The sequence below is a fragment of the Podarcis liolepis genome (genome assembly GCF_965112155.1).
Source record: "Podarcis liolepis genome assembly, chromosome: 11".
Taxonomy (NCBI): domain Eukaryota; kingdom Metazoa; phylum Chordata; class Lepidosauria; order Squamata; family Lacertidae; genus Podarcis; species Podarcis liolepis.
The window spans coordinates 35,515,512-35,540,859 of record NC_139565.1 but is presented as its reverse complement, the minus strand read 5'-3'; the positions used below and the strand labels follow the sequence as shown (position 1 = coordinate 35,540,859).

The following is a 25,348-nucleotide window of genomic DNA, read 5'->3' as shown; positions in this document are numbered from 1 at the left end:
TATTATGAGGTGAATTACGCTAAGAAGCAACAATATGATATGGACTCCGGTTCTCTTAACAGGGCACTGTTGCAATACAAAGCAAAAGGCACAGACTTCACCCTTTCCGCTGGATTTTGCCTTCTCCCAGCGCGAAGCTCTGTTGGGAGAAGTGGCGGCTTCAGTCATTGTTAAGAGTTCTTTCTTCCTGGGTTTCTCAAGGCTATTTGCTCATGCAGAGGCGGAGGAAGGTGGTGGATGGGCAGTGGAGACGTTTGCCCACCTGCTGCTTCCCCTTCTTGGCAAGTCCAAGGTGGCGGCACTAGTGGCAGTAGCAGCCCGGGCCTGGCTTTGCCTTGCCTTGTCTCCTCTAGCTGGCAAGCCAGTGAGGGCCTGGACTGCGGCCCTCACTGCCTCAGGAGCCCCCTGTGCCTACTCCCAGCTTGCCTCAGAATTACCTCTGCAACTATTTCGCAAGGAATGGTCTGGGACCAATTTTGGGGTCCGAAAAAGGGGTGTGTGACTATTACATGGTGGCGACTAGTATGCAGTGAAATACAGTATGCTTCCACATTTCCACTGGCCATAGCAAATAGGTTCCTGTGCTCTGGTGACACAAGTTCCACTCTTCTCCCTAAACCTGGAACTTCAACCAAAGCAGCAAGTCTTTTGCCAGCCTTACTTACAGGAAAGGCAGAGAGAGAGCAAGTCAACAAGGGGAGAGACAGGGACAGGCAATCATAATTTTTGGTTGGCTAACACAGCCAGCCAAAAATGGTGGCACTGTTTTCAATGTTTGAATTGTATATGTTAGAGCACTCAGTTGCTTATATTCCAAGATGTCAAGTCAGTACAGAACTTAGGTTTTTTCCACACACTTTCCTCAACAAATATGTTTGTAGAACATACACTGGTATTTGCCATTGTAAATGTTGTAAAATGTGAAGGGGAGATTTGTGTCAAAGCACTGTGACTGACAGGGGAAACTCTCCTGAGTCTACTACATTACAGAAAAACGTTCTCCCTTTGCACTCATGGTTCTGAGTGTAGCAGAACCACAGTGAGTCACAGTGTACTTTCAGGAGGTATGTTTGACTTCCATGCAAGGGCAAACTGGTACTGCATTAACCACATCCCACTGATGATTTAAAAAAGTAAGAAATGTATGCCCTATTATGATTATGCTTCTTACCAGTGGCAAATCTCTTCTTGAGTAGGGAAAGCCGGTAGCCAGTGCCTACTAGTTCAACGTCTACTCCTGAAAGTGTGCTTCCTTCACTGATAAATTGCACTGCAAGTGTTGCTGGCTTACTGGGTCCTTCTGAAAGTTCAAATTTGGCTCTGAGGGAGCCAGAGCCTATTCAGGGGAAAAACACACACAAAGTGAATAATAATTAAGGACTTGGTTTGTAATGCAACATCTAGCTTGATGGGAAATAATTTGGAGGATGCTTTGATAAGTCAATAATACAGGCATGTACATTTCAGCACATAAAAAGTCAACATCTGCAGTGGGGAACCTCCAGTCCATGGACCTATTTAGGCCCAGTAGGACTTCTAATGTGGCTTGCAATGGCATTTCCCTCAAACCACATCTACTTGCTCTACACCTGATGTAATGTGATGTCAAATGTGGGTAGGTTAAGACACAGCTGCAAAGGAGCAACTGGGAATTTAAGCTTCCAGTTGGCACTTGGGGCTCACTGACTGCACTGATCAGCTGACCTAGGTCCAGGTAGTGTGGTAGAAGGACTAGAGGAGGAAGTGACCACATTTTCACAGCCTGCGGTTGCACACTCATTCATTTAAACTTATCCATGGTTTCCTTTCATTGAGTTTAGGATAAATAGGCAAAACCACTATTTCTCATTGCTATTTTGATGACCAAAGCGACAGCGTATAATATCCAAGGCAAACTTTAAAACTGCAAATATATACCGTATTTTTCGCCCTATAGGACGCAGTTTTCCCCCTCCAAAAATGAAGGGGAAATGTGTGTGCGTCCTATGGGGCAAATGCAGGCTTTCGCTGAAGCCTGGAAAGCGAGAGAGCTCGGTGCGCACCGACCCCTCTCGCTCTCCAGGCTTCAGGAGAGCCGCAGCGCCAGCCCCACAAGGTCGGGGGACAGCGGGGAGGCGGAACGCCGCCATCCCACTGTCTCCCGATGTGGTTTGGAGGCTGACAGCGGGGAGACGCGTGCTTCTCCCCGCCGCCAGCCCCACAAGCTCCGGGGACAGCGTCTTCCCGCTGTCCCCAGACCTGCTCTGCAGGCGGGCGGCGGGGAGAAGAGCGCTTCTCCCCGCTGCCGGCCCCACAAGCTCCGGGGACAGCTGGGAGGCGCAGCGCGTCTTCCCGCTGTCCCCGGACCTGGTCTGCAGGCGGGCGGCGGGGAGAAGAGCGCTTCTCCCCGCTGCCAGCCCTGCAAGCTCCGGGGACAGCTGGGAGGCGCAGCGCGTCTTCCCGCTGTCCCCGGACCTGGTCTGCAGGCGGGCGGCGGGGAGAAGAGCGCTTCTCCCTGCCGCCTGCCCTGCAAGCTCCGGGGACAGCTGGGAGGCGCAGCGCGTCTTCCCACTGTCCCCAGACCTGGTCTGCAGGCGGGTGGCGGGGAGATGAGCGCTTCTCCCCGCTGCCGACCCCACAAGCGCCTGGGGGGGGGGAATAAATTTTTTTTCTTTATTTCCCCCCAAAAAAACTTGGTGCATCCTATGGGCCGGTGCGTCCTATGGGGCGAAAAATACGGTAGTTGAATTTATTTTTGAAGGTAAGGTAAATCATAAAAGTGCCTTCGAACAAAAGAGACCTAGAAATACATTAAAAGGTAAAGGGACCCCTGACCGTTAAGTCCAGTCGCGGACTGCTCTGGGGTTGCGGCGCTCATCTCACTCTATAGGCTGAGGGAGCTGGCATTTGTCCACAGACAGCTTTCCGAGTCATGTGGCCAGCATGACTAAGCCGCTTTTGGGGAACCAGAGCAGCGCACGGAAACGCTGTTTCCCTTCCCGCCGAAGCGGCACCTATTTATCCACTTGCACTTTGACGTGCTTTCGAACTGTTAGGTTGGCAGGAGCTGGGACCGAGCAACAGGAGCTCACCCCGTCACGGGGATTCAAACCGCCAACCTTCTGATCGGAAAGCCCAAGAGGCTCAGTGGTTTGGACCACAACGCCACCCAGAAATACATTAGTAGGCATCTTTTTCCACCTGAAAGGGTCCCCCCGAAGACATGTAAATACACTGATATAAATATATAATACATATAAAAATGTGGAAAATGTATAATATTATCTATATACCAGACACACCATTAAGTGTGCATCAGTTTCCCACTGCTTACTTGTTAAATTTGAAATAGAAGATAAACAAGAAATATATACTGGTTAACTTTAATTTTTTAAAAATACTTTCTTACCTCCATTTTCTGATTTTTCTGAAATACTAGATAATTTCCATAAAGCTTTCATCTGCTCTGAATTCCTGTTAAGAAGTAACGTCTGGTTATTGGACTGCAGCCTAATGGCAAATTTTTATAGAACTCCCTTCCAGGTAAAGATCATACAGGCTGGCTTACTTTTGAAAGTTCAGTGCCTATTGAAGACTTCTCTTTTAATTCCAGCAGGCACTTTAATTGAAGTTTGATTTTATAGTTTAAATTGATTTGTACTTTTTTTTTGTATTGTATGCCTGTAGACTGATAGGAGACAATCGTAGCAGGATATATATTGCTTAAATAAATATTTTAATATTTTCATTAACTTTAATTTTTTCTTTTTACTTAACAAGAATATGCTAGATGCTGGGCAGAACAAGGAAATTAACGTTGTAGTCTAAAATATCTTGGAAAAGTCATTGTTTTGTTGAAGGTTTGTACTAAAGCAGAAAACCTAGTTTTCTGTATATTATCTTTCAGGAGACGTACAGCACCCCTAATATCAGTACCATGGTGTGAAAAATTTAAAAATAAAAGGATTGCTTTTCACAATGTTTCAGATGTAAAACAGCAGCAGCATAGTGGAATGAATTCCATGTAGTATCAGCAGTAAAATAATAATAATATTTTTTAAAAAAATTACCATTTTGCTGGAGGAAGTGACTGCATATTCATTACACCTCCATCAACTGGTACCATGACCTGTATATTAGAAAGCATAGCTGGCACTGCCATAGAGGCCGGGTTGTATTTGTAATCGACTCTTACATCAGTAGTGTTACTATTGCACTTCCAGTATGTAGCAAGATTCAGAGGTGTAGATTGGATGCCATTTGAAGATACCTTTGAAAATAATCAAATAATGACTTTTAGGTCCAATAATGAAAACTATAAAGTTTCAATTTTGTGCTGCGTTCTGCAAAATATACTTAATCAGAAACTTTACACTTAATATGTATAAATTAACCACATTACTATAAAAAGTCCTGAAAATGGCTACATTGCCAGGAAATACTTTTAGATGATAAAGGCACAGACTGAAGTTATGAACTCTTGGGTCCAAGATGTGTCTTTCAGTACTGCAAAATATTCGTCCTGATCTTTGAACCCATCTGGGCAAAAAAGGCAACAAACAGCATGTTGCAGCTAGGACAACAGCCAAGATCAGAAGTATTAGGTTATCATATATGAGCCTTAAAAAGAAAATACCAGAATGTTTCTATAAATATTGTGGAAAAAACCAGTCTGAACAAATTAATCAAGGGAAGAGTCAATTGCTTTTTTGCAGTCAGATGCAAGGCCAAGCTAGTGTGGTGTAAGTAAAGTAAAAAATAAAAAGTTACCTGATATTTTAGAACATCTACATTATAGTAAGAAGCTGAAGGATTCTGTTCCGATAGCTTCTTGAGGTAGACTGTAACAGCTTGCATGTCCATCCAAAAATCTCTTACATTGGAATCGCTTTGTGATGGATCACTGTGCACAAAAAGTTGGTGAAAACACAGGTTTTAGATTTCTTACATATTGGAAATGTTTTGCAAAAGAAGGAATACAAAGTTTTTAACCATCTTTTAAAACTACTTCTATGGATGGGGGTTGGATCCAAAGGGCCCGCAGCACACACAGAAGAACTGTTTTATACCTTTGCAGAAGATCACACAGACCAATGGGAGCTGCTATGGAACCCACCAATTAAAACTAAATGAACTCTTGCATATTTGCAGAACAGTGACTTTGTCTCTGCTCTGGATGTTTAGCTGTAGCAGAGAGGCTAAATTACAACTCGAAAGTTTCTGGTTTCACTTCCCCTCTGCCCATATATAACTAGAAGGACTTGGCATTTCACACATTCTCTGCCTCAGCACCCTATATGTAAATTCTTTGGCTTCTGCAGTTGCTGAAATTATATGACTATCTGGAAAGTTCAACTGTTATTTCTTTATTTTAATGGTTTTATGCATATTGTGAACTGCTTTATGATGTATAAATAAAAAGCAGTATGTAAGTAAATGAATAAAGTATGATGGTAAAAATGTTGCAATACACTGCAATATACCACGTGTACAATTTTATACTCAGTTTTGCATTTTTACACAGTGGGTGCTATATGAAGTAGCTGGAAGTCTACTTCCACTGTAACACACAGACAGGAGCAGCCCAGGATGAATTTAGCATGGTCATTTTAAACACACAAACAGCATATCCTGGGGAAAATTCATGTTGTCCAGTAAGAGAGACAGCTGGTCTAAGACCGTAGCCTTAATCACTCTCATATGTGTCTATTACATAGCAGTTTCTGTCCAGCTTGAGCAGCTGCCCACAGTGAACACGTTCTGTACTGAGTAAAGAAATCAACTTTTGTTTCATTGGCTCAGAACATAATTAGGTGACTGCGATTAAGAGACCAGTGTAATCCATATGTAAACCCAAAATGAAGGCTGTAGTTTCTTAGGAATGAATGAGGTACTCTAGTGTGTTGTGTACGGCCAATTGTTTAAAAAGCAATCCTGAAGATATATGGCATATCCTGAGCCTGCAGAAAGCTAGTAAATTGCAGAGTGACCCTCATATTTCCATAATGCCTGGGAATCAAAGAATTCTGATAAGAGAATGTATTGCCATACTTTCAACCTGCAAGCCAAACACCTATGGGGACTCATGACACATATCCTTATGATGGCACACAGGCACAAATCAACAAGTTAAAATTGTACCTAAACATTTACAGGTGATACAATTTTAGTTTTCCAGTTTGATGTGATGAGTGATGTCTGAACTATTCTCTAACACATGTTTCAAAACTGGATTAAATCCTTCCTCAAATGAAGGAGCTTAGTATGTTTTGAAAAATAATGTAAATAAAATAAAATAAATCACAAAAAGCATTAGATGCTTGCCTTGAGGAAATGAAGCATACTATGTAATCTGTTTGTAATATCAAACCATATGAGGAAATGCAACTAGCTTCATGGGGTAATGAATACCAGCATAGTTAGGAGGTGGGAAGACATCCCTGTTACCCATGAAATAGTGCACTACAGCTGTGGACGTTATGGTTAATTAACACTGCCGCTATGCATTTCTTTAACACCACCATTTATTTAGCATTCATCCAGTTCTCATACACCATGGACCCACTACTGCTCTATGAATTACCCCTCTGGGAATTGTTTCTATGTCTTGTGTGTGCATGCAATGTGGACTCTGTGTGGTGAACCTGGCAGGGGGTGGGGGAGCTTTTTAAGGAGCTGTGAATCATGGTACTACGAAAAATGTTTATGGTTTGAAATTAGGTTATTTCAGTAATTTGTTCTAAGTGAGCTCTAATGGAAACTTGCAAGTTTATTAAATCTCTAAAAGTAACACTAGAATTGGAATGCAGATGTTGAAAAAGACGACAAGCATAAAATATACAATGCAATTTACCAAAGCATATTTGCAGGGTGAACAGGGTTTCAGCATGAGAGAATGTATAAAAAGGTAATAATGCAACAAAGCACATTTATAGATTAGATAGTTTACTATTAGATAAAAAAATACAAAACCTGTATACAAGTTGTGCATTTGGAAGAACCTGCTCTAGTTTGCTTGTGTTTTTTACCCTGAAGCAGAGCACAGCTGGAGATGGATTGCTGGTGAAGACTTTAATAATTCCACTTGGGAATGAGACTGTCATATCACCAGTGATTTTCACAATACATCTAAAAAAAAAGATGTAAAATTACAAGCATTACTTTCACAAGAAACTATAGAATGCATGCTACATTTAGTAAAAACATGTCTGTTGTTATAACAATCTAACTGGAAAAAAGTATTAGTTAACATACAAATTTACTAAGATTGCTCATTTATAATGCAATTTTAGAACTAGGAGAGATTTCAGCAGAAAGTTTTCTGAGTACCTTTGGAATGCCTCATGACTCCCATTATGGTCAACCAGTGAAATATTGCTTGAGGTCTTTTTTGGATGCTAGACCATCTCCAGTTGGGAGCTGGGCTTTCTCTGTGATAGCTCCAGAACTGTAAAATTCCCTCCCTCAAGAGGACAACTTGCCTAACTTGTTGCCTTTCAGAAACAGGTAATAAATGCTATATCTAGGCTCTGAAATGGCTTCTTGTGTGCTCTTATACATTGTTAGCTTTTATGCCTTTTTATGTAGAAAAGTGGTATATAAATATGGTACTGGGTAGACTTTGTTCCCACGAACAGCGAGATCCAATGCCACACCAGTAGATGTGATACTTTTCATCTCCTCTTGGGAGCTACCTGTCTCCTCATCTATTCCCCAGCTACTCCAGAAGGTCCCCCAACCTTATGGAGCAATTTTTTGGGGCTACAGAGGGAAGGAGACAAAAGGGAGACCTGTTTGCATAAGCAGAAGTCTGATGTACAAGTTGGAAGTCACAGCTTAATATTACCCTAAGAATCATTCATAAATAAAAATGAAAACCAAGTCTGATGCAGGTATTGAATGACATTCAATAGTTATCTAACAACATAATCCATACTTTCATCAGCAGTGTATTTATCCAAATAGACACTGGACAATATACATTAGAATTTCATTTCTGAAGTTCCATTATTTTTTCCAAAGCAAAAAACAAAACAAAAACCTTAATCTGTTTTTTTAATGCAAGATATAAAATTCAAAACAAATGTTTCACTAACTTTGTGGGATCTGCTCCTTTGAAGTAGGCATTAACAGACTCAGTAAGGGCCACTGCAACAGGCAAAGTGTCCTGGTTTCCAAGGCTGACAGGGCTAGGGCCACGTGAAATACCTAGAATGCATAGAGTTTATTGATGTCATTTCCTATCATGTTAGCAACTTCAAAGATGGATTACTTCAGCTATGAATTTCAAAAGACATTAATTATTAATGTAAGACTTAATACTAAAGTACAAATATTAGATGATGCAGATTTTAAGATATTGCACTAGGATTTTTGGAAGAAAATACCTGTGCATACATGCATCACATCAACAATTTAATATAGATAACAAGTCTATATTTAACAAAGGACTCCACCAGTTAATGTCAATTATTTCCATTTCCTCTATAATGACTGCAGAAAAGTAACTTTTCCTTGCCCACTTTAAAGTAAGATAATCACATCATTTTTTTCCACTTTGGAAAGAACAAGAAACCATGTAGTTCTACAGCAACAAAATGTTTCAGAGTAATGCAGGTGACATAATATCTATGTGTAGTGGAAGACTGAAACAACACCTACTGGCCCTCTTTGCTCCTTGGAAATAAGGCTCTGTAGGCCCAATCTGCAGAACACTCTTCCCTCACACAGATGGCTTTGAGGGCTAGAGACCATGTACCCAGGGCCCATATGCTGACAGGCCTGGCACAAGCACAGCAGGGGGCAAAGCCAGCTGGGCATTGGAATCCCCACACTGTGAATACAGCTTTATTTTTGAACGTTTCTTACAATAACGTATAAAACAGAATAAATGCCAAGTAATTCTGTATGTTTTGTAACTTTAAAAAGGATTACCTAGGAAGATGGTGATGAAAAATAAGAAGGAATTTATTTAAAATAACACATTACAGAAATAATTTGGGTAACTATTATTATTATTATTATTATTATTATTATTAAATTAAATCTTGCCAAAGGCAACCCAAAGCGGCTTATAACCAACCAACAGGAGGGAAAGAAGGAAGGAAGGAAGCTGCATAAGTTCCTTTCTCTTGGCCTGAAGCAAGAGGCAGAAGTTATAAGACAGCTAACATGACCCCCAGACAACAGCTGAACATTCTACATACTGCTAGTGAACACATTAAAAATGCTTTCCATTCAGCTGATACAATGATTTTTAAGAGAGCAAAGCCAAATTTGTCAAATGCTGCATCTTAAATGGCTTTGAAAATCAATCCAGAAAAATCTGTTTGGATAATTGCTTGTTATCATGAACAACACCAGACAACCAATTTAATAATTAGCTATTTTAAAAAGGCTTTTTCACAGAGGGAGAAAAACTTCACCTATGAAAATAAGTATTCTCTCAAAAAATAAACTTATCAGTACCTCATAGGCTTTGTCATGCAGATATCCCACTTGTAGAAACATATAGATCACCTATGTTTAAAGTCTAAAATCCTGTTTAAATGAATCCTGTCATTGCATGTTTGCAATGTGTGGTGTGTGTGTGTGTGTGTGTGTGTGCGCGCCTGGTGAAGAGACCCTTTTTGGAGTAGCTCCTTTATTCCTAAACAAATTCTTTCACATCTCATATAAAGGATTTATAAATAGTTTTTATATCCATTTTTCAAAGGCTAATAAAGTTTTAGAATTAGATACTACACAGGGAATCACTGATAGACTTCCTTACCAACTGTAGGTGTATTTGCTGCACTTAATGAAGCAGAAGATGATATTGAGGAGGAACTCTCTGCACGTGCCAAAGGAGCTGAAGGAGGTGGGCTGGAATTGGAGGTCAAAGGAGGGCTGAATGGCCTTGGCTTGAAAACAAAATGCAAAAGCATGAATACATACAAAAGTTAAGTGGGAAAAGCTACACTGAGAGATAAATATAACTTAAGGCAAGTTGCATTGCTCTTACAATTTCGTTAATTCCACTGAGTTTCCCTGCAGCAGTCAACTTTGGTCTAGAAGCTGGTCTTGGAGGAGGCACTAAGGTACCCACAGAAAGAGGGGTAGTTGGTCTTGCTGGAAGGCAATAGTAAAGATTAATGTATTTCTATAAAATTTACATTTACGAAAAGCAATAAAATATTCTAGTACACTAATTATTAGAATAGAAAACTAATTTAAACATAGAAACTACTGGACTAAACAGTTCAACAGTACTGACCACAACATTGGTGGTCAAGTAGTAACAATAGTATGAATACTACTCTAAAAAGCAGCACTAGAAAGTACCGTATTTTTCACTCTATAAGACGCACCCCCCCCAAAAAAAAATAATTAAGGGGAAATGTGTGTGCATCCTATGGAGCGAATGCAGGCTCCTTGGCTTCAGCGATAGCAACACGAAGCCTCCAAAGCGCAGAGGGAGCGCTCCCTCCGCACTCCTTGGCTTCGCGTTGCTTTCACTGAAGCCTGGAGAGCGAGAGGGGCCGGTGCGCACCGACCCCTCTCACTCTCTGGGCTTCAGGGAGTTCCTGCTGCGCTCCGGAGGCTTCGAGTTCCTTTTGCTGAAGCGGGGAGAGCAAGACTCAATCAAGAAGCAGCATCTTCATTACTGTCTGTAATAAAACCAGGCTGATCCGTGATCTGATCATGAATGAATGGGGTGACCTGGTGTGTATCACTGGTACTTGAGGGATGGGGAGCTGGAACCATTTTCAGGCAGAAACCATGCAGGGAGGGAGAGAAGGAGATTGGACAAATCAGGGGAGGAAAGATTGGACAAATCATTTTTTCTCTTTGTCTCTGTTTGGCTACAGTCATTTTAAAAAAAAATCATTGAAAAAGTGGTGAGATCAGAAAAATCCCAGATTAGAAATGTTCCCCTAGGAATCAATGGAAATCATGGACTCGTTATGCAAATACTTTCCAGGGAACACATTGTGTTCAGTAAGTGGGATCTGCGTGTTCTTCATCAGCATTTTCTTTTTTAGAAATCATATGTAAGTTGACATTACTGTGACTACGTTTGAAAATCCTATTTACATTGCACACTTGTCATTAAAGCTTTCCAATGGAAAAAGAGGCACTTCCATGGGCTTTTCTCTGTTAATAATAAACCTACCTGATGAAGATGAAGACATTGTTGAAGTCAGGGAGGCTGAATCACCAGAATTCCTAAAGAGTGGATCCCATGCCAGGAGGTCATTGTTCCCCTTCCTATATGTCATCATAAAATGAATATAAATCATACCAGGTATGTTTTTAGAACTGAACTAACAGTTGAAGCTGCATATGCATATTAAAATAATAATAATGCATACTTAAATATTTCACACCAGAAACTATTCCCTTACAAATGTTGAAAGGGAGAATACTAGTGGTTTTTTTAAATCAATATAAAGTATTACCATTCTTATAGCTTTTAATCCATTGTTGCCATTTTTGAGACCTTGGCTAATTAATAATGCAATCCTAACTATTTCCACTCATAAATAAGCCCTACTGAATTCAATGGGGTTTACTACCAGCTTAGTCAGGTGAATACTGTAGCTTTAATCTATTTTTACATCTGTGCACTCCTACAGAACTCCTACAGCTGCTTTGAGCTGCTGGGTTACTGTTTAATGGTCTATTGAATTATCATAGACATTGTCCCTGAAACTGTCAATTGTTTGACATGCCAATGTTACTTTTGCTACTGATGTTTCTATTTTATGTGCCATAAACCACTTTGGGAACTTGTGTGTTTGTAAAATAAGATTAAACAACTGTTGACCAAACAATTATTAAATTCTTTTTTAAAAGTAAAGAAAAACATGGTGCATAATGAGGACATATTGAAATTTGCTATACTATATTTTTTTATTTGGAAAAGGCGGATGGAATGAAACCCCTTCTGTAAGCATCTGAATCAAATTCTGTCACAAATCTGTTTTATTTGACTTAAAAAAACCTTCTGATTCAAATAGAACAAAATACATTTTACACACAATAAGTATGGGCCAGATTCAACTAACTGCACCCCCCAAGTTCCATTAGTACAATTGGGCTTTCCCCTGCTTCCACTACGTGTCCCCTGTACCCCCAAATTTACTCAGGAGGGGCAGGAGAACTCCCGAAACAATGCATGGGGGAGAGGAGAGGGCAGTTAATTCCCTCAGACAAGCAGAAAAGCTTGCACTGACAAAGCAATCTGTTTAGCACTCCACTGAAGAACTTCCTATATAATGGCAGCTTCTAAAGGTTCCTGATTGAGCTTTAAGACTGCATAAGAGCAGCACTTCAGGGTGGGGATGGAATCATGTATGGCTAGCAAGTTAATTGATTCTTTTTGGCCTTGGTCTGCAACCATGCTATTATTTTTTCCAATATGGCCTTGTAGAATTTAGGTTGACAATAAGGCAATTTTTTTTTTACTTATGGATAACAAAAATATTTTGGCTTATGACAGCAAGAAAGTGATTTATATTCTTCTGGCAGATCATACATAAATTTTCAGATGCAAAGTTATGTACATCGTATTTATGCTACAGGTAATTATCAAACTTTCATCTTAATTGTTTTATTCTGGAAATACTATGTATCATATGATATGAGCACAAATTAAAAGGAGAGTCAGGTAAGCAGCCAAAGTGAAGGATGAATAAATAAAGAAATAAATGCAGAAATTCATCTTTTGGAGTCCCAAGCAGCCCACACCTAAACTGTCACATCAGAACTGAACACTGGACACAGGAATCTGGGGGGGCGGGGGGCAGGGAGAAAGCCCTTCAAACCTAATAATCAGTGACTCTTCAAATAAAAATAAATGTCTAATGTGAAACTTACTCATTAGATGAAGCAGAAAGCTTTGATTTTGTTAATTCTTCACCTAAAAGATATTATGATAATTGAAAGCCATGACATTTAATTAACAAAATCAGCCAGCTTTATAAAAGTAATGTTTTAAATGGCAAAGATGCAATACAAAACAACTCAAACACTGACATGAAGTGGAAATGCAGCACAGTATGAAACTTTTGCTTTTGCCAAAAGTGTTTATAAGAAAAATTGCTGTGTGAGAAGGAATCCAGGAAGGACATGGGTGTGGAAGGACATCAAGTGCCTGCTTAAACGGAATCAGTTTGTTGGTGTTAAAGATGTATAGTTTTTAATGTTTCCAATGCATTTTATAAATGTTGAGAGCCTCTTTGAAGACTCCAATTTAAAAAAACAGGATATGAATAGAAAAATAAATAGGAAGCGAGTTTTGCAAGATGCTGATCTCAAAATGGTTTTACTGTAAGACACAGGCATTACAATATTCTTCTCAAACTATGGCTTGGATTCTAATTTGTTCTTCTAATGTAAGAAGACGGTTGATTTTTGCAACTTTTCTCCATCTATAGCCCCCTGCACCATTCTCAAGAGACTTCCAGCTCTCAAAAACAGATTTTCAGAGGTGCATTGGTAACAGGCCTGTGGGAAAACCCTGATTTGTGAACATGCTCAAAAGGAAATTTGGGGTACAAGCCTGTCTTTGCAGTTAAAGGTTAATAACTTGTATTAAATCAGTAAGTATTTAATAGGTATTTAAAACCTTAAGCAAATCTAGAAAGAGACATGTTTTTACAATTAAGCACATATGTACACAGTGCTGACAAAGTAACTTTTAGTATTCAAGTAACTAATACCTGACAAATTCCTATATGGAAGTCACTTCTATATGGGTACATGTAGATCACTCTGTCATGTGGCAACCTGCCAACTGCAAAGATTCCCTAGCTCCTAAAGGTAAAGGGACCCCTGACCATTAAGGTCCAGTCACGGACGACTCTGGGGTTGTGGTGCTCATCTTGCTTTATTGGCTGAGGGAGCCAGCGTACAGCTTCTGGGTCATGTGGCCAGCATGACTAAGCCACTTCTGGTGAACCAGAGCAGCGCACAGAAACGCCATTTACCTTCCCACCAGAGCGGTACCTATTTATCTACTTGCACTTTGACGTGCTTTCGAACTGCTAGGTTAGCAGGAGTAGGGACCGAGCAATGGGAGCTCACCGCATTGCGGGGATTCAAACTGCCAACCTTCTGATCGGCAAGCCCTAGGCTCTGTGGTTTAGACCACAGTGCCACCCGTGTCCTTCCCTACCTCCTACTCACCCCATTTTGGAACTAGTGTACTTGTATGATTGCCCTAATGGGGAAATAACAGCTGAAAATAGCATGGGGGATTAACCTGTAGTTCCTCAGGCTTCAGTCCTGATTCTGAATGCCCCGCTCCAAAACTAAAAACCTGGGAGATCACAACTCTCTAATGTTTTTCCTTTTAGGGCCAAGCTAAATAAGTCTTCTTTGAGCACCACCAGCACACAGGAGAAGAGCTTTGTCACATATTTTATACACATTTCTCCACTGAAGGCTAGTTCTTTTAACAGCATGTACAAACTGTTACCATATCCTATAAGGTTTTAGAAAAGATTAACAGGACAAATATATTATTCCTTTTTTAAAGTTGGAAGTGCTATTAGATATAGCTTACAGGACAATCCAAATCCTGGTTGAGCAGCAGCGGGGCATGGTGGAGTAAGAGAGCCATCACCAGAGCTCCATCACTTGTGCTGACTGGCAGAGAAGGCAAAGGAGCAGCAACTAAGCCTATATTGGCCAGATGCCATCAAGTGACATCAGTGAGGCTAAGGATCAAGCAGATCCCAGTATGGGCTAGCCCCACCTTGGAACACCCTTGTTTTCGAGCTGTGAGCTACTGCCCCAGGGGATCCCACAGTACTTCTGCCCATCCAGCAAATGGAATGAAGAGCTCCATGCCAGCAGTTACTCTGTGGGTAGAGGCTGGCAGGGGTGCCTGAAGGAATATCTCCACCAAATCCTTTCTCTCCGCAAGCCTGGCACCAAGGGGAGTTGGACTGCAACCTAAAGCCTGACTCTAAAGCCAGGATGCAAGCACTAAGCTTTAATGTGTAGTACAGTTTCTACTGTCAGATTCTTTAAGAGTTCCATTAAAACCATCTAATATCACACAGTCATTTTATAGATCAATTTTATTATGGACATATATATCTATGTTTCGGACAATTACCAAAAGTAGGCAGACTTTTGCATTCTGTGGGTGAGGGCAGGGGGGTGAATTGTCATTAAAGTTATTAACATGGCAGCAGGAAAAAAACACCTTGATTTAGGACTCCCTGATATCCCACCATATACAACTTTCCATTTACAAGAAACAATTTATACAGGCATGATTTCATGAACAGGAAGTTAAAGTCAAATATAAACATAAGAAAAACCAGATGATGGTCAGCAGTTCACACACACTTACTGGATGAATTCCGGTTCATTTGTGCCTAGATGAAAAATAACAAAAATGAACAACGCTTAGTGAACAAATATTTTTTTCCTAAACTAAAGAGTTGGCAGTTGGAGATAAATTCCAAAGCCACCACTAGCTATTAGGCTTAGTACCTCTAACAGGCAAAGTAATTGGCAGAGACAGGTAGTGAAATATTGGGTAGATCTTCTGGAGATTAAGTTTGCAATCTGTGGTAAAATTAACCAATGGTGGCTTTTCACGATATGGCCATCCCATTCCATGCAGACTGCCTAAAACTGCTGCAACATGATGACTGCTCTCTATTGCATGCCAATACTTTATGCCACTTAAGTTGGTCCTCTTCCTTTTTTTCTTCATGACCAAGGCTGAATACTGTTGGCAGATGTTTTTAAAGCCAAGCAGCTGCTACTCTGCATTTTCTTGAAATAACCTGTGTGCACATTAGTAGCCATGTGGGAGCAGCTTCAAATGGCTTCTGCTTAGGCGTCAAATTGTGAAGCCACCCTGAGAAATCTGGGCTGGGCTGATATGAAAATAAATTACTGATCAAGAGCAGCTAGGGAAGCAAAATGCAGTTTTTTTTGTTTTTGTTTTTTAAAAAAGCTGCTCATATGAAATTCACATAGTTCCCCAATTCAGATGATTGTCATGGGGACCACACTGCTCCACAAGAGGCAGCCACTTGTCCCCTTGCCCCTGACCTCACACAGTATAAGGTCAGGGGCCAATTGCCTCTAACGCTTCAAAGTGTCTTGGAAGTGCAGCAAAAAAGCAAGCTTGAAGTTCACCACCATGAAACACACGTATGCACACACTCAAAACAATCACCAGCCCACACGACTAAGTTTTAATTAGAGGTAAACTATGGTAAATATAATTTAATACTTACAGGACTATGTCTCTGATGTCAGCATACAAAATAAAATAGGGAAAACATAATTACATACGATTTGGTGCAAGTTAAATGTACTACTTTATTCCCCTCCTCACAACTTTGAATCTTGAAGCATCAAGCCATAACGTTAATGTAATAAAAAAGCCCAAGTGTAAAAGATTATTTTAACATTTTAAAGAAAAAGGCAAGAATTCTGATGGTGTGGTCTGAATGGTACCAACTGTTTATTGGAGATCTCAAATACTAAAATACTGAGTCACTAGTTGTATATTTGTATCCATCTTTATCTAGAGCTGGGTGTGTGTGCTAACTTCTGGCCCTCTGATGAGGGCCCATCCAGTAGCCATGCTGTTGATCTAGAACAGGGGTAGTCAACCTTTTTATACCTACTGCCCACCAATGCATCTTTCTTGATGGTAAATTTTCCCTACTGCCCACCAGTGCTCAATGGAAGGAGGATTCAGCTTATGCCGTAGAACCCTCTACCGCCCACCTAGAAACCTGAAACGCCCACTGGTGGGCAGAAGGGACCAGGTTGACAACCCCTGACCTAGAAGGACCTTTTCACAAAGGGAACAACACAAAAAACTAGAAAAAGCTCAGATTTGACACACAAATAGTTAAAATGGATGTGTACTGGATTACATAGAAATGTTCTTAAATGAGATATTTTAAACCAGTGTTTCTCAAATTTGATTCCCTACAGTTGTGGGACTACAACTTCCATCATCCCTGATCATTGGTCCCACTAGCTAAGGATGATGGGAATTGTAGGCCAACAACAGCTGGGGACCCAAGTTAGAGATACACTGTTTTAAACCCTTCTCCCTAGTCTTTTGAGAAACAGACTCCATCTCATAATAGCAGCAGACACTCCAGTACAGAAAAAGCCAAAGCACAGATGAAATAATTTGTTGGATTCATACACCTGAGGCAGATATGGTCTGGGGAAGATAAATTTGTAGAGTTAGCCAGGGACATATTTATCCATGTAAAATGCAAACTGTAGTTACGAATAATGTTATGTGACAGGTTGCACTATAGGATGGAACCTGATCGTTTCTCCCTTTTCTAAAGACAGTCAAGATGGAACATAGGAATTCAACAAAATGCATTTGCCTGCACCAACTGGCATGGGGTAGGACCATGCCAAAAATATTGTAATTCTAACACGCACAAAGAACTCTCTTTAAACTAAAAATCTGACTTCAGCATATATGATTACAATTAGAATATAACATAATCTGTTCAGAATATAGCTTCAAAAACTGGGCTGGGGTGTTTGTTTCTGAATAATGAGGCTCTTGCTAATAAAAAAGTAGCTCTATGTTAACCTCATATGTACTCCCTTAACTCCATATATACACAGGCAGCGTCTCTGCTCTTGCTCCAAAGACCTTGTATACCACATTCCAAAATTCATCCTTTTATCATTTGAAATACGTAACTTATTAAAAATAGGCAATTGAGATATTTTACATTTGTGCTAAAATGGTCAGTTTTAAAGTACTATTTACCGATTATGCCTGATATACTAAATATTGTGCTCAGTTTACTTACAGATATAGCTGGTGAAAGTGTGATGTTCCCTATTGATTCCTTTAATTCATCCAGTGAAGGCATTGTATAATGAGAACTACTATTTGCCTGTACAGGCTTAATTTCCACATGGAACTTCCTTGGTTCATCATCTTCAGAGTCAGAATCACTTGAAGAATAGAAGTGGTTCGCTTTGGTATGTTATTTGCAGTTAAGGTGAATGTCATGAAGTTAATCACATAATGACTAATAGCACTGCTCTATGCATACACACAAACACAGAACAACAGCAAGTTAATAAGTTGCTAAACAGGATTTTTAAGACCCACAAAAATCACTGATATTAGTCCTTTACATATTCATAAAGCTTTGTGAAGAGATTGTACACAACCAGGGCAACCAAAATTATACAGAGGCTGGAGCAACTATCCTATGAGGAAAGATTACAACATTTGTGGCTTTCTAGTTTAGAAAACAAGATAGCATGCAGATTGTGGAAAAAGCAAGGTTATCCAATGAACCATAATGGTGGGATACACAGGAAACTGGGATGGATTTAACAGGAGATTAGATAAATTTATGGAAGATAAGGTTATCAGTGGCCACTAGTCACAATGGCTCCAGTATCAAGTAACAGGGTGCCTTTGAATAGCAGTTGCTTCAGATCACAAGCAAGAGAATGCTATCAAGCAGGCACACATATTGCTTGTCAGCATCTCTTAGGCATCTGGTTAGCTACTACATGAACAAACTGCTGGACTAGACTGGCCTTTGACATGGATCCAGCAGGGCTCATGCTCTAGGTTCATAAGTAAGCATTACAATAAAAGGATATTCTGACTAGCTTCTGGTTTAATGCTATAACCTTCATCATCAACATCCGGAATGTTCTGGAAAGAAAACAGGTAACTTATTAGATGACCATCACTATCAAAATATTTTCCAATAGATGTCAAAGCAAGCATAATGTATTGTTGATTATCTTTAAACCTGTTTATGAAAGCAGCAGTGCTTATGTCATCAGAACTTCAAGCCACGAGTTCAGAGGAATCAGGTTACAGTACTCATAATTTGGTACTTTACAAGTCTTATAGCATTCACAGTTCATTTTGTACAATTAGGAAATCAAAACTGCGAGATAAACCTAGCTAGAGAGTCTGAAGAAAAAAGATACTCTTGAAATCTATGTCCAAAACACTGTCCACTGAACTAGATACAATATACCACATTAGTGAAGCTATTTCCCCCTTATAACACTTAAAACAAGAGATAGCTGACCAATCAAGCATAGGAATTACATGCTCCAGAAAGAATTTATGACCTATTATTCCTGCTTTCATAACCTTGACAAACTACACTGCAGCCTTTGATTATTGTTCCAATATTGCACCTGGTATAGACTATTGCCAGCCGCCAGAAACCTACAACACTGTTGCAAGATCAGCACTGGTTTGTTATAACCTACCAGGAACAGTTACGGCAGTTTCATATGTTGCTCTTAACAGCAATGCTAAATCAAGGTGTGCACCAGGAACAGATGGCTTCTCTATGGGATTCATTCCCAATTAAGTGCACATGATAGCAGCACAATTGGCATTTTCAATTACTTTTCTTTCATCTTGACATTCAGGAAGCCCTGACCCCTTTTAGAAGTAATATAGTATTTGCTATTTTACACTGCTTTACTATTTTTATGCATGTTATTCAACCTTCTGAAGGAAATTTTAAATACATTTTAAAAACTTCATTTAGGGTTTAGAATGGGTGGAATTAAGCTAATACAGAGTAAGAAAACCTGTAACCCCCAAAGCCTCTCAATGCCTAGGTTTGAGTATGTACAGATATGAGCAGGGGTTGGCAAGGTTTACCTCGCCTGGGCCAGTTTACTCCAGCAGAGATCGCTCTGTGGGCCGGATCGCACATGCGCAGACTCAATTTCCGGCACCTGCGTCTGTACAGATGCGATTTTTGGCATCTGCACATGCGCAGATGCGATTTCCAGTGCCATGGAAGCGAGTCCCTGCTCCGCCGGTTTAGCACAGCATGGGGGGGGGGGCTCGCTGAGTGGGCGGCTCGGTTGGGGGGCAGCTCGTAGGCCATTTAAATGACCCCCATGGACTGCTTGTGGCCCATGGGCTGCAGGTTGCCAACCCCCTGGATGTGAGGCTCTCATAGTGAAAATGCCAATGCGCCATCACAATGCCCTGAAATTTTACAGATGTAATAAACTCTGGGTGCATTGGCAGGTTCAGAGAAGCAATCAGATTCTGATTCTGATTCAGAGAAACAACAAAATGTGGACGCAAGTTGTACCTACTTCACATTATCCCAGCAAAGCAGAAGCAAGAATCACTCTTGAATCTACTGCTTGTAGTACCTCAATGTGAAAAGCAGTTCCTTCTACTGCATTGTAATAGTAATTTTTGGTCAAGAACAGACAGAGCTATGCCAACTGACATTAGTTTACACAGAATGTTTAATGGGTAAGGCAATCACATGACAGCTTTATTATAGACCCGTTAATTATGCTTCTTATGTCCTTTCCATGAAGATTAGCAATTTTACGCTTTTTATACATTGCAAACAAGTTCTCTCTCTTAGGATTACAAATTTCTCAACAAATACCAACTTCATAATCGAAACCAAAAAAATGCATCAGAAAATATTCATCCAGATTATTTAGACAGTTTCTCTTTCAAGAACTTGCACATTTTGCTTTTATAAAGCAACATGATTTAAAAACAGAAAGAGTGGCATCACACGGTTCAATACCTTAGCACTAGTTGTTTAGAATCACGAAGCTTTTGTTATGCTTGACCTCAAGCTAACCATGTTAAATGTCCTAACGAGACTTGACAACAAAGTAAACCGAACAAATACAAATAGCTAGAGGCCATGTGTACATTCTTATACAACCAAAGAACTTCTGAAGTTATATCGTTAAAGTTGGAAAGCTATTACATTACCTATCATAGCTAAATGCAACAAAGACCGTTAAACAAAGACTCTGGATAGCTTGTGACATAAACTGAAGAACAAGGATGCCATACCAAAGCAGCAGCAGGTAAGCTGGCTTTTTATGCAAGCGTAAAATGTGGAAAAGGTGGTGGTCCAAAAGCATAGATATGGAGCAGCTGGTTTACAGTGCTCTACTGTTGCTATATTCATACTTATGAAATATTGCTATTTAGCTAAAGAATAGTAACTACAAAATAATAATTTTAAATTATATTTCAGCTTACAAATACCTGCCATGGTAAGTCCCCTTCAATGTGACCTAAAACCTTTACTTGCCTATCCAGTGGTAGCCTAGGGGATTCATAACACATTCCCCAGCCTCCGAGGAGCAATACACCCTGCCCACCTGTCAAATTTGGCCTCTAAGACTGATCCTGATAACGATCTGGTTCCCAGAGTCAAGGAGGTAGCCCACCCCTGATCTATTTCATTATATATTGGGACCTATGTTTCAAAGGACCAGGTGAACACCACAATAGGCTACACAATAGCAACACAATCACTATTATACCATCTCTACTAAGGCATTTAAATTGCCTTGGCTAAAGGCATTGGATTCAAGTGCATTAGAGCAATCATCAATATTCTAAGACCAGCTCTTTGTTTCCTTCTGCTTCTACACAAGAAAGTCACTATCAACTACAAGTTCAATGCTACATTTTTAAAAACACATGGATACATTTTGAAGATATTTAAAATGAGTCATGCCAACCAGTTCAAACAATACCGAAAACATTTTCAATTTGAGGACATCTATTTGATGACAGAAAATTGATGGTGGGAAATACTCTACTTAGTGCTTTTCACATATTTGTTATATTTGCATAACTTTTGTTATAAAGTGAAGTTTGAAGAATGTTGCTTGTTAGTAAAACTGCCATTGAAGAGACTGAGTATATGTGTAACACTTTGAAAATGCTACAGAAAGGAAATAAAATTTATGTTTTGAAAACTATGAAGCCAAGTTATTCTTCTGGGGAAGCAGAGAGTGAGCGATCATGCTTGGTGTAGCTTGAAAGGAATATGCCAGACACATTTACACTTGGATTTGTTTCATTAATTATTAAACAATGAGCAACAAAACAAACAAGTCAAAGAGTAAACATTGTAAGTCAACCCGACTTATGTTTCACTCTGTGAATGGCCTAATTCCTGGAATAAATGTATCAGTTTGAGCAACATAAAATCACACAAAAACTTGATCTGCTCGGGCTTCTTGCAACAGTTCAGAAAAAAGCAACTTTAGAGTGGGTTTACAAGAGAAAAGGTTTATTTGACAGATATACATTTTATATCTGTTTATTTTGTGCTTTTTATTATGAGACATTCTCATTTCACAAAATTGTTTAAACAAAAGAAACCAAACCCATGAATTTTCTAGAATATTGGAGGTCTAATACATGGGTTGATAGCTGCCGTTTCTACAGGAAAAATTTCAGATTATTCTGGAAATCCATTCTTTCATTTCAGCCACAGGGAGTTCCTCCTTTCTGTCATCTCAAATTAAACACTGATAATATGGCCAAGAGGAACTAGAAATACAAATGATGAAAGGAACACACTATACATAACTTGTTTGAAACTAAAGAGACTGTGAACCACCAAGACCCTCGGGTATAGGGCGGTATATAAATTCAATTAACAACAACAACAATTTTCTTGAATAACTTTGATCAATATAAGAATACTTACAACTGAATCAGCATCTGGACATTCCCTGTTTAAAAAAACAGTAAATTGTTATAATAGCTATGGCTTTTATTTACCAAAATCTCTTTTGGTTTTCTAGTTAACATCTCACCAGATACATAGCTGCTTTAGAACACCTTTAAAATCAGGCTATAGACAGTTATTTAATTTTTCAGGATTCATATATCACTTTTCCATTTCCATATATATCACTTTTCAGGTAAAAAAAATGCCCAAGGCAACAAAAATAACAACAACTGCTACAGCAGCAGCTAACGTTAATAAAAGCATACATATATAAGTACACATAAAAAGAAGATAAATTCATACATTGGGATGCTAGAATAACAATGTATTTAGCTGCCTATGGAAAATTAGTGAAGTGGCCAGGAGGATTTCCTGGGGGAAGTAGACACAAGGGCAAAGGTCTTGACAGGAGCTGCCATTGATCACACCTCAGAAAATGGTGGGATGCACAGCCTGTGAAACTACCATAACGAAGGAGTCACATCCTCAAAATCCTGGCTCTAGTCAGAAGTTTTGCTGATGATGATTCAGGGTGCTACAGTAATGGGTGAGAGTAATCCAACCCTAAGAAATAACCATGATCCTCCAAAAATTTGATGCAGCTTGTGCCCTAACCTGACCAAGGGAAAAGCACTCCTAGCCACAGTTGCTACCTAGAATCCAAAAAGATTCCCAAACTGTGACCCCCCCACTTAAAAATTGGGGAAGTTGTTTTTTTGGGGGGAGGCTATATAGGAATTTATTGGAGCATTATCTCTTACAGCATTAATAATAAAATTAAAAAAGATAGAAATATTTATACTTCTATTTTTTTAAAAACCAAACATTAAACGATTTACTAACAAGTTTGAAACATACTTACACAGATTCTGCATCTTTTCCCTTTCTACTAATTGGTAACACAAAATGCTTTCTTTTTCTAGGCTTTATCCCTGCAAAGCAGACAATGTGTTGTTAGATGGAAATTAAGATTAAATATTAGTTAACAGAATAGGTAATGAGATACACTATTGCAGTAAATAACATGAAGTTATTATGTATCATAATATGTATAAATAATATTAATAATATATTATTAATATTATTAATAATATGTATAAATATATGATAAATATGTATCATTTTATGTTGCACATAAGAGAACTACCAATACCCACATCTTGTCTTGCCTGGATTGAGTTTTAGTCTTGTCATCCTCAAGTAGTTTATCACTCAAAGTATCTGTTCAATGCTTCCAGAACTTAGTACTATCCCTTTTCATCAGAACCAGCTTAAATGTTATTGGTATATTGTTCCAATATGTAATACGTTTTTCTCCCCTTTGTTTTATAGCGGTTTCTAAAGTATGGAGGTCAAGAATGAAACCCAGTGCATCCTAGAGGACAAATTCCATTGTGTGAAGCCATCTTTTCAGACTTTTCTCACAAAAAAGAATGGAACTACTTCAAAACATCAACCCCAATCTTTAGCTCTGCCATTAGATCAACAGAAAGCATCCAAGGCTTAGTTTCTACTAATGTGCCAATAATTGGTTTGGGGACCAAGAAGCAACACCAAAGTATTGAACAGAAGATCTATGGGATACTTGGAAATGGCATGCTTTAGATACAGGGACATTCATATATGAGGACATGTTTATGTATCCATGTAAGTGAAATTTGCCACTCCCTCACTAATAGGATACTGAAAGTTAGCCAACTTCTCTCTAGCATCTGTGATGGGATCACACTGAGCAAGTTCTGACTCTTAATTGAGACAAAACATAAGGCTGCTGATCATTTCCTGTTATATCAGAAATATATTAACTTCATTTCATCTTAATTAGAGCAAACGACTTCACTTCTTACTTTTAAGCCTTATTTTTTTAAACCCTTTCCCCAATGTTCACTAGAAATGATGTAAGAAGTACATTTTGAATGATAAACAATACAAGAAAAACTCACCTTCAACTGCACTGGCTGTATTACACTCTTCAAATTCAATAAGTCCTTTAAACGATGGAAAATCAATGTTATTCTAATGCTGTTTCTTGTTTTAATTTATGGAGAAACATTATGCATCAAGACTAGGGTGGCAATATTTACTCAATCAATTTGTTTGATCAGTGGCTTCCAAACAAGTCCATAGAATAAAATAATAATGTATGAGAAATAAAATAGGCAATTGAAATAAAATTTAAAAATATGCAGCATCTAGCACAGTTCATTTCAATTGCTGTTTCTTGGCAATTTTAAAGGTTTTTTGGGGGTGGGGGGGTCAGACTGTAATATAATAAAATACATACATTAGAAGAAAACCCCCAATAAAAATGCAATTTTAAAAAATCATACAGCACTGATGCACTGTTATTGTGTCAATTATATGTTGCAGAAGACATCTGCAAAAATACCATCAGTCTGGAGGGGCCTTTAGCCTAAGGTTGGAAAGAACCCCCATCCTTCTCCCAAGGCTGGAGAAGGGCAGAGTCTCATCCCTAAGACTGCACTAAGCTTTGGCCACAGTGAAAAAACAGTGACAATGATCACTACTTTTCACATGACAGAGGCTTTTTCACCATGATGAATCTATTTTCTCCTAAGAATAGGATTAATGAGAATCCTGGCAGAGACAGACACAGAGTGCACCAATCTCAAGAAATGAATTAGCTGGTATTAGATGAAGCGCTCCTCTAGATAATTGGGCCCCAAGACACATAGGGCTTTTAAAACCATCACTAACACCCTGAATTGATCCTGGCAGCATTCAGGCAGCCAGTGCAGAGCTTTTAGGATAGGTGTTACGTGATCCCATCTGGATATTGCAGTTAACAACCTGGCAGCTGCATTCTGCATTAATTGCAA

The 25,348-nt window shown here is 39.3% G+C and overlaps 1 protein-coding gene across 2 annotated transcripts in view; it reads right to left on the bottom strand.

Moving 5' to 3' along the window:
* Positions 1-25,348, bottom strand: part of FCHO2 (FCH and mu domain containing endocytic adaptor 2) — a 63,842-nt gene that overhangs the window by 3,398 nt on the left and 35,096 nt on the right. Inside the window, exons 9-25 of one of the 2 annotated variants that reach the window (XM_083465243.1) lie at positions 24,452-24,496; positions 23,371-23,440; positions 22,485-22,509; positions 18,610-18,664; positions 17,796-17,974; positions 16,230-16,241; positions 15,329-15,353; positions 12,841-12,883; positions 11,135-11,229; positions 9,983-10,089; positions 9,752-9,881; positions 8,076-8,187; positions 6,952-7,107; positions 4,750-4,882; positions 4,050-4,249; positions 3,389-3,453; positions 1,172-1,336 (exon numbers count right to left, since the gene is read on the bottom strand). In XM_083465243.1, the coding sequence (XP_083321369.1) occupies positions 1,172-1,336; positions 3,389-3,453; positions 4,050-4,249; positions 4,750-4,882; positions 6,952-7,107; positions 8,076-8,187; positions 9,752-9,881; positions 9,983-10,089; positions 11,135-11,229; positions 12,841-12,883; positions 15,329-15,353; positions 16,230-16,241; positions 17,796-17,974; positions 18,610-18,664; positions 22,485-22,509; positions 23,371-23,440; positions 24,452-24,496 (1,617 nt within the window). Of the gene's footprint in view, positions 1-1,171; positions 1,337-3,388; positions 3,454-4,049; positions 4,250-4,749; positions 4,883-6,951; positions 7,108-8,075; positions 8,188-9,751; positions 9,882-9,982; positions 10,090-11,134; positions 11,230-12,840; positions 12,884-15,328; positions 15,354-16,229; positions 16,242-17,770; positions 17,975-18,609; positions 18,665-22,484; positions 22,510-23,370; positions 23,441-24,451; positions 24,497-25,348 lie in introns of both variants that reach the window. The other variant, XM_083465244.1, reaches the window with a different exon arrangement.